Raw genomic sequence first — 14,650 nt, forward strand, 5'->3', positions numbered from 1 at the left:
GGGCTCTTTTAGTGTAAGTGCATGTGCACACTTCCCTATTCTCTTGCAGTGTACCTTATTCTTTATCATAATAAAATATTATGTGTTAGGGCAAGCAAGCCTAACACATCATCTCTCCCAAACTCTCCTCCTCCTTCTTCTTCTCTCAATATTCTCATCTCTTCTTCACTTTATCCAATCATTCTCTACTCATGTCTATCATCCAATCAAGGAAAGCCTTGGGATCTGGGTGACCATCAAAACCAGGGGTCTTCACTTTCACATTCTTCATGGCTTGTGCATCTCGGTCATGACGATCATGACGTTCCTTACGTTGTGGTTGCACTTGTGCTCGACCACGGCCAACGCCTTGACCACGACCACGCCCTTGCCTATCAATTTGATCCCCAGCTTGAGATTGAGATTGAATGCCTTCCCTAGTGTCGAGGTTCGCCTGAAGGGATGCCTCAAGCTAATTAACATGCGCGTTGGTCATGATCAATTGAGTAGTGGTAGTCCTATTGTGCGCTTTAATGGCTGTCTGAAGGTTGTTGATAGAGTTAAGGGCCTCGACAACCTACCCTAGATTCATAGTGAGATGTAGGCCAAAATCACGTCCAAAATGAGTGGGCATATGTAAGGAAATTCTAAAAGGGAAACCTAGATCCTAGGGTAATGTTATGACAAAGACAAACCAATCTAAAGATCAAATTGAACACACTAGAGACACAAATATGAAAATCAGCAAGTCGTTAACCTAAAATACTATCACATCCCAAACTCGGGAACCAGGCTCATTAAATTCTCAGCTGTCGAATTTGGTGGCGATAACCTCCGTAATACTCCATTCTCGGCTCCTAGTTCTCATACGCCAGGTTCCGATCCTGAGATCCTACGAGGAGGATTTTCTGGGTGAATTTTTTTTTTTTTTGTTTTGTAAAGGAGCAAAACCATAAGTGTACCAAAGACATAAAAACATCATCATCATCACATATCCACTAATATAATCTTTGAGTATAGTGTTGGAAAGGGAAATACAAGATATAATCAAGAACTCAAAAGATCAGGCTCATGCTCCGGGCCTAATGCTGCTGATACACCCTAACATCACCCGTAGCATAAACAAACACGCATAAGTCTCCCACAAAGCTCAGTAGAGTGCATGTGTGCATGCACAATGCATATGACAAGAATACAGATATTAGAGTATGCGGAAGATGATGGAGGGCTAAGCTACCAAGTCCATGAATGTTGTTAGCCATTCCAAGGCTATGCAATGCAAGGCCTACGTGGCCGAGTGTCATATGCTAAAGATGCAATGCGAATGTGCTAATCCTCAACTGGTCCATATATCATAATAGTTTGTAACTAGAAACCTCACCGGAGTCTAGCACAATCCAACACTGGCTGCTGCCCATCACCCACATGACTAAGTGAGTGGAAAATATCTCACTATCCACCTCGTCAGTGGTATGCCAATGCCCACTTGGCTCGTCGATAGTGGACTCATTTCACGAGTTGGTCAGACTCAACCCAGCTTATAGCCCCCAACACCTGGGCGGATAAGGTCACACTCCTTTCCAACCGACCTTGACACAGTGGGAGACACGGCCTATTAGTATTTGGCACTCAGGCACTCATGTTATCCACTCAGTCTCGACGTTAAAGCATCTTACTAGTACCACGGTGTTTATGGACTTTCACTCAAGGACATCCATAGCACCCAAGTGCTAGAACACATATTTCTGCTATCTAATTTGGCCATCCATGGTATGCCTATTGAGGTCATAACCCCGATGTCGCTAGGGTGTAAAAGTAATCAGGACATACAAGATGCGAAATGCATGAGTTATACTATCCAAGTCATGCACCAAACCTGTGCATACCCTGCGACCATGTGGGGCGACCATATCTCATATAGAGTCCCTTAAGTGTCTTAAGCCAAAGGGCATATGCTATGAACAATCGTCATCCACAACAGGTGTACAAATGATGCATATGGGCCTATAACTAGGCATGATATCCATTGCACTAAGCATGTTATCAGTGTGTCCTATCAAGCCATGTATACTAGCATGTTATCAGACATATCATGTGATAATCGGCCTTAATTGGCACATCATATACAAAGAGCGGGACCCAAACGACAAGCCCCACTAGAAATATAGAGGTCTTATGTGGTGTGGCCCACGTTAGACTAACATCAACTCCTCGTGTAGCCTGTACATTAAAAAGGTCTAGTAACCGGATGTAAAGCATGGATAAAATGCATATGCCAAGGTGGGGCTCACTAGGAATGACCCGTGGACACCCACATGTGCAACATGTGTGCCACTAGGCTACCAATCTAATAGGCACATGGCCCACTAATGATATCCCAAAACAATCAGATTATCAACGACACCACTATAATTACTTTAATAAGATGATATGCACCGTCTAAATATTGCCGACGTAAATTGACGGTTACAAATCGTTGGTTAGTCACTAGGATGTGATCTTGTGCTTGTGGCCCATCCGAGTATTGAGATTTCATCATTTCCAAGCAAAGTGTACATTTCAACAGATTTATTACAATCTAGGGTATTACATACGTACACTAATTAGATATTTAAAGTTGATTTAATAATTAAATTCAAACCTTTGGAAATATATTATGCATAGTTACCTTTGGATCATAGGGATTCTGAATCTAGGGTGCCAAACATAGCCAAGGGATTCCAGAAATCCAGGGATCCCAAGTCCAAGGGAACTCCAAATCCAAGGGATTCCCAAAACAATCAGATTTCCACCCCTACAGTTCCCTATGGTGCGGATCACCTATGATTTGGATTGGCCTGAACTTTGGGCCCATCGCCTAACATGATCTGTAGAAAAGGATGGACGACATGGATGGAACACATCCATCAAGGTGGGTCCCACGAGTGGGGCCCCATCCGTTGAAAAAGGGGCACCCCCAGCCTATGTTTCCCTCGATGTGGTCCACCTGAATTTCGGACCTGCCTAATTTTTGGGCCCCTGGCCCAAAATGATTTGGCAAAATAAATGAACGGCGCAGATGCAACATATATACCATGGTGGGTCCCACAAGTGGGCCCCCACTCCATGCTCAAGGAGGGCATGCACCTTCTTTGGACACTGGTAGCAACATCCTTTGCTGTTCCTTTTTTTGTTATCTTATTTTTTGTCTTTCCATCCAGGTGGGGCCCATTTGGATGATCCATTCCATCCACCGGATTGGCCAACTCGAGAGGGGCTTAATGAGCCATGACTTGGGCTGGTTTGGATGAACAGGGACCTCACGATGGGCCTTGGAAGGTTTCAACAGCGGGCATTAATCCTCGCGGTGCGGCCCACTCGAGACTCGGACCTTCCTCATTTTTCGGCCCATGGCCTAAAGTGATCTGGAGTAACAAATGGACTGCATGGATCCAACAAATACATCATGGAGGGGCCCACGAGTGGGGTCCACTCCCCACATCCCCATGCATCTGACGTGGGGGGTGTTCCTAGCCCCACCATTCCCTGTGGTGTGGTCCACCTAAGGGTTGGATCAACTTCATTTTTGGGCTCAACACCTTAAATGAGCTGAGTAAACAGATGGATGGTGTGGATTGGAGAAATACATTAAGGTGGGTCCCGTGAGTGGGAACCCACTCCCCAACCCCTGATGTAGAAAGCATCATTGACGCTGGGCTTACCAGAATACCAGTTCATTGTTGGTCATGGTATGGCCCACCTCAAATATGGATCAACTTCATTTTTGGGCTCAACGGCTAACATGGGCTTGGCAAACAGATGGACGGTGTGATTGTGATGTATACGTCATGGTGGGACCCAAGAGTGGGGCCCACCCGGTGGCCTTCCCAAACCAAGCAGCGCGGCTGCTAGGCGGCAGCGTCCCTAGGTGTTGTTTGCACCTAGCGGCAAAGGCAGCTACCCCTCTCTCTGATTTAAAGGGGGTGGTGGGGCCCACCTAGATAATCTACTCCGTCATCGGATTGGCCAGCTCATGGTGGGCCAAAGAGCTTTGAATTAACTTGATTTGGTGGTTTTCCACCATTCAAAACTGTGTGACCAAAATCAATAGATTAGATGGAAAATAAACATCACGGCGGGCCACACAACGTGGTCCATGCTGTGATAGCATGTGGGGCACACTCTCCAACAACAAGGCTCACTTGTGGGCCCTACAACACTATCAAAGTAAGAAGAAGAAAGGGAAAGAAAAAGCAAGGGAAGAAAGATCCGACCATCGGGGTGGCCCCCTGCCACTATAGGGTCTACCATACACTCCATACATGCTGAAGGTGGGTCCCACCCTTGTGGGCCCACCAAAAATGGTATAACACAGGAAAAAAAAAGGGTTTTTATCCTCCCATGCACTCACAACATCGGATGAACGGTCGGATTAGGCCAGATCAATGATCGGATGGTCCACCAAGCTCCTCTCCACTCCTAATCACCTCCAATATCTCTTTTCTGCTCTCTTCCCCTTAACCTCTTGATTTCTTCCTAATTCTCTCTCAAGCTCTCTCTTTTTCTCAAACCATCTCTCTAATCCCCCACTCTTAACTTTCTCTCAAATCTCTCTCTCTCTCTCTCTCTCTCTCTCTCTCTCTCTCTCTCTCAATCTCTCCCTAATCTCTCTAATATCTTTTCTTCTCACTCTTTCTTGCTAAGAAAAGTGGTGGAAATGGGAGATTATTTGGGGCTGTGTTAGAACTTTTAGGATAAAGAGGGGATTATGAAAAGATGGAGGGGTAGAATGGGGAGAGGGAGGAGAGAGGAGTGGCTTAGCATGGGTTGCATGGGCAAGGGTATGGGCTTCTTTGACTAATTGGGGGATGGGTTGATTGATGGATTGGATAACCTTGGGATTTGTGCAAGTGGGGCCCACCTCGGATTGTGCCAAAACTGCAACTTCTAATCCGGGGGTTGCAAAGGGGTGTGCCGCATGGTGTTGGAATCGTAGCGCTTGCACGGTCGCTAGGGTACAAGTCTTGGGGTGTTGCGGTACTAAAATAAGGTCGCGATTAAAACTCATCAATATGGTCCACCTAGGACATATTGGTGCCGAGATTGAAGCGTACGGTCGATTAATCGGGGTACCGGTCTTACAAATATTATCCTAAAAATTCAGCAGAATGGCAATCTAAGGTTACCAAACTAAAAATCCAATGAGAACATAATATGAAAATTACTAGCTAAAAATTCAACAAGGTGACAACATGAGATTACCACGCCGAAAATTTAGCAATAGTATAAGTTGAAAATGCTAGCTGAAAATTCAGCAATGGGATACTCCAAACTAGGAATAAAAATTAGCAATATGATCTTAGATTCTATATGCAATGTCTAATAACCCTAGATGTAAGTTCTATCCTAGATGTGACTCTAACCTAAGTGCAACACAAAAATCCTATGCTAAATCTAGTTCTCTGATACCAAATTTGATGCAGGATCAATGTATGAAGCTAAACAATGAGTGGAGATCATCCATCAAACTGCACAAGTGGTCACGGTCATGAATCGATGGTGATGATGGTCCCGATCGGGAGCCAATGGTCAGAATGAAATATTGATGAAAATCAACGGTTTGATACTCCTCGGGAGGATGTGACAAAAATTTTGTCCACTAGCTGGCCCCATGTATGGGTCTGCAACCACAAGGACACCTGCGCTCTCCTCCTCCTCGTGTACACTCAAACGGGCGCGCAGATGTCCTCATCAGAAGGTGAGAAAGATGTTTTCAAACTTGCAAAAAAATGAGGAAGGGTAGGGACCCAGGTCATGCTAGATGCATTAAGAGAGATAACTAGAGATTACTAATGAAGGACAATGAGATCAATTGACAGTTTTGAAGCTTATTTTTAGACCATGTTAAATGACAACCACTTTGAGAACATAGGGATAGAAGGGACCATAAACTCAAATAGCGTCAGAGACCATAAGTACTTTTTGTATGATTAGTATACTTGAAGTGAAAGAAGTGTCGGGAATAATGAAAATAGGAAAGCCCTCAGACTAGATGGTATATCAATAGAGCTCTAGAAGTTTATGGAGATACCGTATTATTTTGGTAGACAAAATTGTCCAATATAATTGTAAGATTAAAGAAAATGTTGGATGAATGAGGATCCACGTTACCTATCTATAAGGATAAAGGAGACATACAAAGCTTCACTAATGATCATGGGTTTAAACTTATGAGCCCTAGTCTACTATGAAACTTTGGGAGGGAGTGATTGAGCAAAAGACAGAGGACTCGTTTGGCATCTGTATTCTAATTCAATAAGAGCTACTCCGATAAGATCTTTTCTGTTTTAGCTATTGTTTTAAATAAGCTCGTTTGGTAAAATCACCTTTTCAAGTCCAAAAGAAACTCTTATTTGAAATAAGCATGTTTGGTAAAACCTTCAAATGAGAGCTTTTTTTAAGGGTAGTTGACGTCATTTTTAAATATTACAACAACTCTATTATAAGAGCAATCCAGATAATTGTGGTGGATCTCATCATAGATGAACTATGCCCCAATTGATAAAAGAATGGATCACTACAATCATCATATTTTAAGACATTTGGGCCATCCATTATATCGTGCATTAGATGTGGATCATCCATCATATGGAGCCCACCTTTGAAGTGGACCGTCCATTGTGTGAGCTAAACCTTCAAAGTGGGCCGTCCATCATGCAAGGCTTGTCTTAGATGTGGACCATTCATCATTAGGGGCCCACCTTGATGTAGGTCATCCATCATGTGGGGCCCACCATCAATGCTAATTGTTCTTTATGTTGGGTCCCTTAATGTCCACCACCCATCTCCCATTACGTAGAGTCCACATTTGATGTGTCCATAGCGTGGGCCCTGCCTTTGAAGTGGATTGTTCATCATGTGGGGTCCACTTTTGATATCCATCATTCATCGTGTGGGGTTCACCTTCTATGTGGATCAACCATCATGTGGCCCACTTTGCATATGGATATGTTCTATCATGCTGGGCCACACTGTGATGCGGGCCATCCATCATGTGGGGGCTCACCTTTGATGTGAACCGTTCATTATGTGGGCCCACCTTGATGTGAACCATGCATCATGTGGGGGCCACATTCAATATGGGTCATTCATCATGAGAGGCCCACCTTTGATGTCCACCATTCATCATGTGGGTCCCAACTTTGTTGTGGACCATCTATCATGTGGGGCCCACTTGATGTGGATAGTCCATCATGCGAGTTTGCATTTTGATCTGAACCATCCATCATGTAGGTCCCTCCTTTGCTGTGGACCGTCTATCATATGGAGCCCAACCTTCAATATGGGTCATTCATCATGTGGGCCCACCTTTAGTGTCAACCTTCCACCATGTGGTCCCACATTCAATGTCCACCATCCATCATGTGGATCCCACTTTAATGTGGACCCCCATCAAGTAGGGCCTACTTGATGTGGATCGTCCATCATGTGGGGCGACACTTTGATGTAGGCCATCCATCATGTGGGGCTCACCTTCGAAGTGACCGTGCATTATGCGGGCCCACCTTTGATGTGGACCATTCATCATATGGGGCCCCACCTTCAATATGGGTCATTCATCATGTGGGCCTACCTCAAAGAGATTGTAAAGAGAAGAGAAGGAGGCAAGATGGGAATTACTGAAAAAGTTTGAGGACAAACTTATCTAGAAATTAGCCAAAAAATATCTACCCGCTTCAGCCAAATAAACTCTTTTTCAAAAAGTAACCCCTCTCCAACTTATAAAATCAGAGCTTATTTGCTACTTTCTAAACAAATAAGCCTACTAATTAGACTTTTACCCAAACAGTCTGAAAGCTTTTTTTTTAGAAATAGGCCAATAAGTTCTTATTTGTAGAGATGCCAAACGCCCCCAAGGCATGGGATGAATGTATTAGAAAATCAGTTTGGTTTCATTCCTAGGGGGTCTACCACTAAAGCTTTTTTTCCTACATAGTAATTGATGGAGAAATATAGGGAGAGGAGGAAGGATTGCCACATGGTTCCCTAGAGAGTTAATTTGGTGAGTGTTGAGAAAGAAAGAAGTTTCAAGTGGATATATTGACTTGATTAAGGATATGTTTGAGGGAGCGGTAACAAATGTGAGGACCACTACTGGAGAGACAAGTGAGTTCCCAATTGTTGTAGTCTTGCACCAGGTTCGTCATTGAGCCCACGACTTTTTGCATTGGTTATGGACGAGTTAACTAGGCATTTCCAGGAAGAGAACCTATAGTGTATGTTGTTTGTAGATGACATAGTTTTGATTGACGAGATGAAGGAAGGCATAAGCACAAAACTAGATTTATGGAGGGGTGCTTTAGAATCTAAAGGATAAAATTAGTTGGACTAAAATAGAGTTCATGGGAGTGCAATTTTACTAATAATAGGGTGGAAATGAGGAATTGGTTAAGATTGCTGACCAAAAGGTTTCCCAAAATGACCTCTTTTAATACGTTTGGTCAATAATTCGTGAGAGTGGAGAGAATGAGAAGGATGTTGCCCATAGAATTCAAGCTAAGTGGAAGAAACGGAGATATGCCTCTGAAGTTTATGTAATTGTTGTGTACTACTCAAACTGAAAGGGAAATTTTATAGGATATAGCTATAAGACCAGCCATGCTTTATGGGACAGAATGTTGGGCAGTTAAGGAACATGTTTGTAGGATGAATGTAGCTGAAATGAGGATGTTGAGATAGATAAGTGGCAAGACAAGGAAGGATGGAATTAGAAATGAATGCATTTGAGGGAACCTAGGAGTAGCACCAATAGGTAATAAGATGAGGGGAAGCAGACTTGGATGGTTTGATCATGTGCAACAGAGACCAAGAACCTCCCCGACTAGGAGTGAGTTGGTACAATTTGAAGGCTCTAAAAGGGCAAGGGAAAGCTCAAAAGGACATGGATGGATCTAGTAAGAAAAGACTTGATGACCTTTGGTCTAACTAAAGGTATGACCCTTGATAGAGTGGAATAGCGGAAAAGGATTCATGTAGCCAATCCCAATTAATTGGGATAAGGCTTAGATGATGATGATGACAATGATGGATGTGATGTGAGGCATCTTTTGCGCATCATCACATGTTTCACATATATCAGGTATACAATCTGTTACATGACTCTCTATTGTTGTAGGGTGGGTGTGGTTTAAAATACCATCCTATACCAAATCGCATGAATTTATTTGGTATGGCTCTAGACGAGACAATGCAGCGATCTGATTCAAACTCAGCCTGAACCATTTGAGTACCTTCATACTTGTTACAACTCTGCCAACTCATGCTGCAACTTGTTAGTATCAAATGAATAATGCAGATTTGTAATTAAAGTTTTGCACTTAGTGTCACCAATCCATGTTGTATCGGCTTCAGGGATACAACACGGACTACTCAGCAACAGTCTATCACCGGAATCTGGGTTTTAAACCCTGATTGTGGCTCTCCTCGTTGGAAGAAGGAAAGAAGAGCTAGAGAAATGAATTGTGTGAGATTCAAAGGTCTCCCACATGATATTCAACATTTTATAGCATGATAATTACAAAGAATGGATTGAATTTGAAATACTCTTACACAAAGACTAATAACAATAGTATATAATGGTTTATCTAATGACTGAAGCATCACCTACGGTACTTCACAACACTCCCCCTAAGAGAACAGATGTTATCATGCCCTGCTTGTCTGGTAAAACCTGAACTCAGAGTCTTCAAAGAGCATTAGTGAGAAAATCAGCTATTGACCCTTTGATTTCCCAAATGGTGTGGTATCTCTTTTTCAACTATCAACTATCCAAGAAATTGAAAATAGACATCAATTTTTGGTCCCTCGAGGGGTTCTGCGATCTCTTTTGCAACTAACCTTTCACCTTCCTCTAATAAATTGAGAATAGACTTAATCTTAGGTCCTTTCATGAAATATTGGATTGGAAGACGTATGTATGGCAGCCTGATTATAACATTGCATCCACATAAGAATAGGGCGGTTAACAGGCTGGGCTAGGCTGGGCAAAATCAAAATTTGGAATAGGCCCAGGCCAACCAGTTCAAAATCCATATCCAAACCAACCAGTCCTAGCCTGTTGACTGACCTACATTGTAAGATGAAAATCAAATGCCATCTCCAAATTGTCATTGGAACAAGTGGCTCCATATATTTTCCTATCTGTACATGTACATACGCACAAATATAGGCATTGATACAAGTGTAAGCACATGTATATGCGTGCTGTATCTGTTACCTATTTGTGTGATATTTAGATGTGTTTCAGCTGTCTGCTCACATGGTCATAGTACCAATAGGGTGATTAGGAGTGTTTTAAAGAAGGAATGTAGAGGAATGGCTTTGAATAAATTCCATTCCATTCTTGTAGCTGAGATGTACTTTCTGTGAATTCGTCTGGTCTTGACTTTATTCGGATTACTGACTCTAGCACTTTCTTTCATTAAGGATTTTACTGAACTGATTTACTTTAGTGGAACATAATCTATTTTGTTAAGTAAAACAAAGAACCTGTCTTCATCTTCCTTGCAATTCCAAGTAACTTCAGTTGAAAATATCTTCTGTTGCAGCTTATGTTTCAACACTCTCTCACCTGTTATAGATTATGTAGATTTCATTTGCTGCAGTTCACACATTTCATTGGGAATATTATTTGGATGAGTCATCATATATGGAATGCTATTTTGTTTGACTATGTGAGTCTTACATTATTTGTTTTGCACAATAATACTCTTCAGAGGCAGGATCTAGTGTGGATCCAATGATGTTTTGTACATAGTATTAACCCTATGAGAAGGAAGGTGAATCTGTTGATCAATCAGAAGAAAATAAGCCACTTCAAGGATGGACCGGATGTCAGACTTGGAGTGATTGACTGTTTCTAACCACTCGATCTATTGACCTTTTTCTGTATCATCACTGTCAACTTCTCCTGACCATCCAAAATTTGTTATAGGTTGGATGGCTATAATCTTTCAGTTTCTGATACTTGTCCTATGGCAATGATCATGTCACTGATACTTGTCCTATGGCTATAATCTGTAGGGTTGATACTGTTTACCAAATGACACTAGACACTTGCTCTTAAACATATTTTTGTTTTATATCTAGATAGCTGGTACCATTCATCCAACAATGATCTTTAACAACCTTCAGAAAGTGAACATTACAAAGACTGCCTCAATGAAGTTCTAAGGGGCCCCATTAGCATCACATTACGCCACCGGCTACAGTGCCGTCTTATCAGAGATGGAGCCAAAAATGAACTGGAGACTGAAGAACCTATTCTAGTACTGAATGAGGTTACAATTGACCGTGGGATATCATCCTACCTAACATACCTCGAATGCTATTGCGACAACTCCTTTGTCACGTCCGTACAAGGGGATGGTTTGATTGTATCAACAACATCTGGAAGCACCGCATATTCATTGGCAGCCGGAGGATCGATGGTCCACCCACAGGCATGTTTTGATCCTTCAACCATTTTCTTGTTACTATATTTATTCTGGAAAGAGTATTAATTTAATCTGTTTTTGTTAATCTCATGGAACCTATCCAATTCGCTTTTAAATCTCCACCACAACATATGCTGATAAATAATGTGGAAAATTCTATTACAAAGGCTACTCCTTATAAGTTCAGTGAAGTGTAGTACCCTCCATAGCCATGGCCGACATTATTGGAACTGTTGATCTGGTGGATGCTACTTGAATGGATGGATACCAACCCAAAAGCCACAGCGATCCCACGATCCTGACCATCAAATTATTCTGAGCTATGCCTTTTGAATATGGACGATGCCTCCTTTGTTGCTCTATTTTTTGTTCACCATCCATTTGCAGTTAATGATCAGATGGCTACCATGTCTGACTCCAATCACCTTGATTTTTCTCAGTGGCCTGTCCACTTGATCACCATCTAAGCCATATCCCAAATAATTGGGGTTGACTACATGAATCCTTTTCTGCCATTCCACTCGATCAAGCCATAACTTTGGTTGGACCATAGGTCATCTGAAAGTATGGCCCATGATAGGGTGGAATGGTGGAATAGGATACATATAGCTGACCCCAATTAATTGGGATAAGGCTTTGAGTCCAAACACAAAAAATTGCTTTATCTCTTCAGCATAGATTTTAATTGAAGCCCCATCTCTTGCATTCCAAATATCCTGACTTGCTTCTACTAAATTTTTAACTCTCAAATTTTAATTAGCCTCAGATTTAGCATTTTCCTGCTCTTTAGAATTGTCAACCAACTAGTTACTGAAACCTTTGTTGGCAACGTTGTAAACTCTGTATTTTTTAAACAGACTAGTAGTATTGGTTTCTTTAACTCTTCTTTTCCTTTTTTCTTTTGTTTTTTGTTTTTTTGTTTTTTTTTTTTTGTTTTTGTTTTTGTTTTTTTTTTTTTGTTTTTGTTTTTTTCTTTTTCTTTTTCTTTTTTCTTTTTTTTTTTTTTCTGACCTTTGACATATTAGTATTGGAGATAACTTCATTTAGTCCTGATGTTACCTCAAACGCTATTAGACCTGAGGGACTGTTTGGACACACCCTCAGAAGGGGAGTTGATGCCTAAAATGCCTTTTGAGCTGAACCCTAGTTTGTGTTGTGTTTTGATGAACTTTTGCAAGCCCTGTCTCATCTCCTGCTCGGAAAAATATGCACTAAAAAGCCGATTCAATTGAAAACCAATCTGATTGGTTTTCATTGAGTCGACGGACAAGCAGTGTGAAGCCCCTTTTGCAGAAGTGGGTCCAAATGGACCCTTATCTTGTCTCACTGTAGCCTGTAATTGGCTCCATTAACTGCCTATTCACAGTGCTTTTAGCCTTCAAATGCAGGTTCCTGGTATTCTCTTTACACCAATCTGCCCACATTCTTTATCATTCCGGCCTCTTATATTGCCAGAGTATGTGACTTTGCGGGTGCAAGTACCTTTCAATAGCCGGGGGAATGCATGGGCATCCTTTGACGGCAAGGACAGGAAACAGCTGGCAGCTGGAGATGCACTCATCTGTAGCATGGCGCCATGGCCTGTGCCAACAGCATGCCAAGCTGATTCCACCAGTGACTTCTTGCGCAGTATCCATGAGGGTCTCCACTGGAACTTAAGGAAGACACAGTCATCCGATGGTCCCAGGGAATCATAGCTGCTGTAGTTTCAGTTGTCTGCGAAGTAGGCCGTGCAACATCCATAAGGAGTGATTATCCAAATCAGTTTCCAAACCAGAATATTTCCAAGAGATACTTCAGTAATGGCGACTTATCGTTACTTCCAAATACCTGTTGGAGATTATTTAGCAATAGTTGCAACTCGAAGTCCATCAGTAGGTGTCTATTTATAAAACTGAGGAGAGTCACGGTTCGTGCAGAGAAGAAGATCAAGTATTTAAGGGCCTGTTTGGATACTACCAAATAAGTTTACATCTTTTAACTTAAGTCATCAAGATACTTTACTCACCTAAGTTGGTTTAGTAAGCATCATTGTAAAAGTAACTTGTTTGCTGAAAGCTCTGTATCCTAATAAGTTTTTTTTTTTTTTTTGCTTTTTAATTTATTACTTTTCTACTTCTCTCTCTCCAACAGTCCATATCAAAGGAGGCTCTCTCACTGTCTATATCAAAGGAGACCCCACATGGACTGTCCACATCAAAGGTGGGCCCACGTTATGGATGACTAGGGGTGTACACAAACCGAGCTAGCTTGGTTAGCTCGCTTGACTCGACTCGAAAAAGCTCGATTCGACTTGGTTCGAAGCTGAGTTCGAGCCAAGTTTGAGCAGGCCCCAGCTCGACTCGACTCGGATCGAATCCAGCTCGAATCGAACTCGGATCGAACTGTTCGGTGACTCGGTTACTTTGCCATTGATGTTGCTCACCAACTGTTTGATAAAATGACTCAACGAAATGTGGCTGGTGGCAAGGAAGGTTTGGCTGGTGGCAAGGTGGCAAGAAAGGTTTGGCTGGTTCCTTCTCAGAAAAACACTTTCCATCTTCCATGCATTATCATATGGCGCAGGAACCAATGCAGAGAGGATGAGATAATGCCTCTATTTTGGAAGTGAAACCAACTAAATTCAACTGAATTGAACTCTCTCTATTTTCAGAGGTGGGATTGTTTGATCCTTCCTCTCTTTTTTCAGATTCTTTTCAATTTCCAAGTATATTTCTATCTCTCTCTCACACCTGATTGTCGCATTTCATGTTCTCAATTTGTCTTCTTGGGTATTTGATTTCTGAGGATTTATTCAAGATCAAGCATTTTTTTTTTTTTATCCAATTATGCCATGTTGGTTTCTTGCATGGTATCTGAAAACATAATCTAATTGTGTTTTTATGCGAACTCGGCTTGATTTTGAAGTTATAGTAAAGGTGTTTGTGGAAATGCCTCAATGGCGAACTCGGCTCGATCTTGGCTCGAACTCGGTCCAAGCTGCTGACCAAACCGAGCCGAGCTGGCCAGTCAGGCTTGAGGACCGAGCTGAGCCGAGTTGGAGCTGAGGCCAGCTCGATTCAGTTCAACTCGATGTACACCACTAATAGGGTGTCAATGGGCTGGGCTTGCCCTGGCCCACCTCGAGCTGGACTTGGGCTGGAGTTTCAGGCCCAAGGGCTGGGCTTGGACTTAAAGTTTAGGCCTATTTATAAGCA

The 14,650-nt window shown here is 42.2% G+C and overlaps 1 protein-coding gene across 5 annotated transcripts in view; it reads left to right on the top strand.

Annotated features, from left to right (window-relative positions):
• LOC131225888 (probable NAD kinase 1) overlaps positions 1 to 13,539 on the top strand; it is a 72,330-nt gene extending 58,791 nt beyond the window's left edge. For all 5 annotated transcript variants that reach the window (XM_058221493.1, XM_058221490.1, XM_058221494.1 and 2 more), the window contains 2 exons: positions 11,152 to 11,459; positions 12,842 to 13,539. In XM_058221493.1, coding sequence (XP_058077476.1) covers positions 11,152 to 11,459; positions 12,842 to 13,150 — 617 coding nt within the window. In that variant the 3' untranslated portion in view covers positions 13,151 to 13,539. The remainder of the gene's footprint in view (positions 1 to 11,151; positions 11,460 to 12,841) is intronic.
• The last annotated feature ends 1,111 nt before the right edge of the window (positions 13,540 to 14,650 follow it).

This window comes from Magnolia sinica, chromosome 14 (genome assembly GCF_029962835.1).
Source record: "Magnolia sinica isolate HGM2019 chromosome 14, MsV1, whole genome shotgun sequence".
Classification (NCBI taxonomy): Eukaryota; Viridiplantae; Streptophyta; class Magnoliopsida; order Magnoliales; family Magnoliaceae; genus Magnolia; species Magnolia sinica.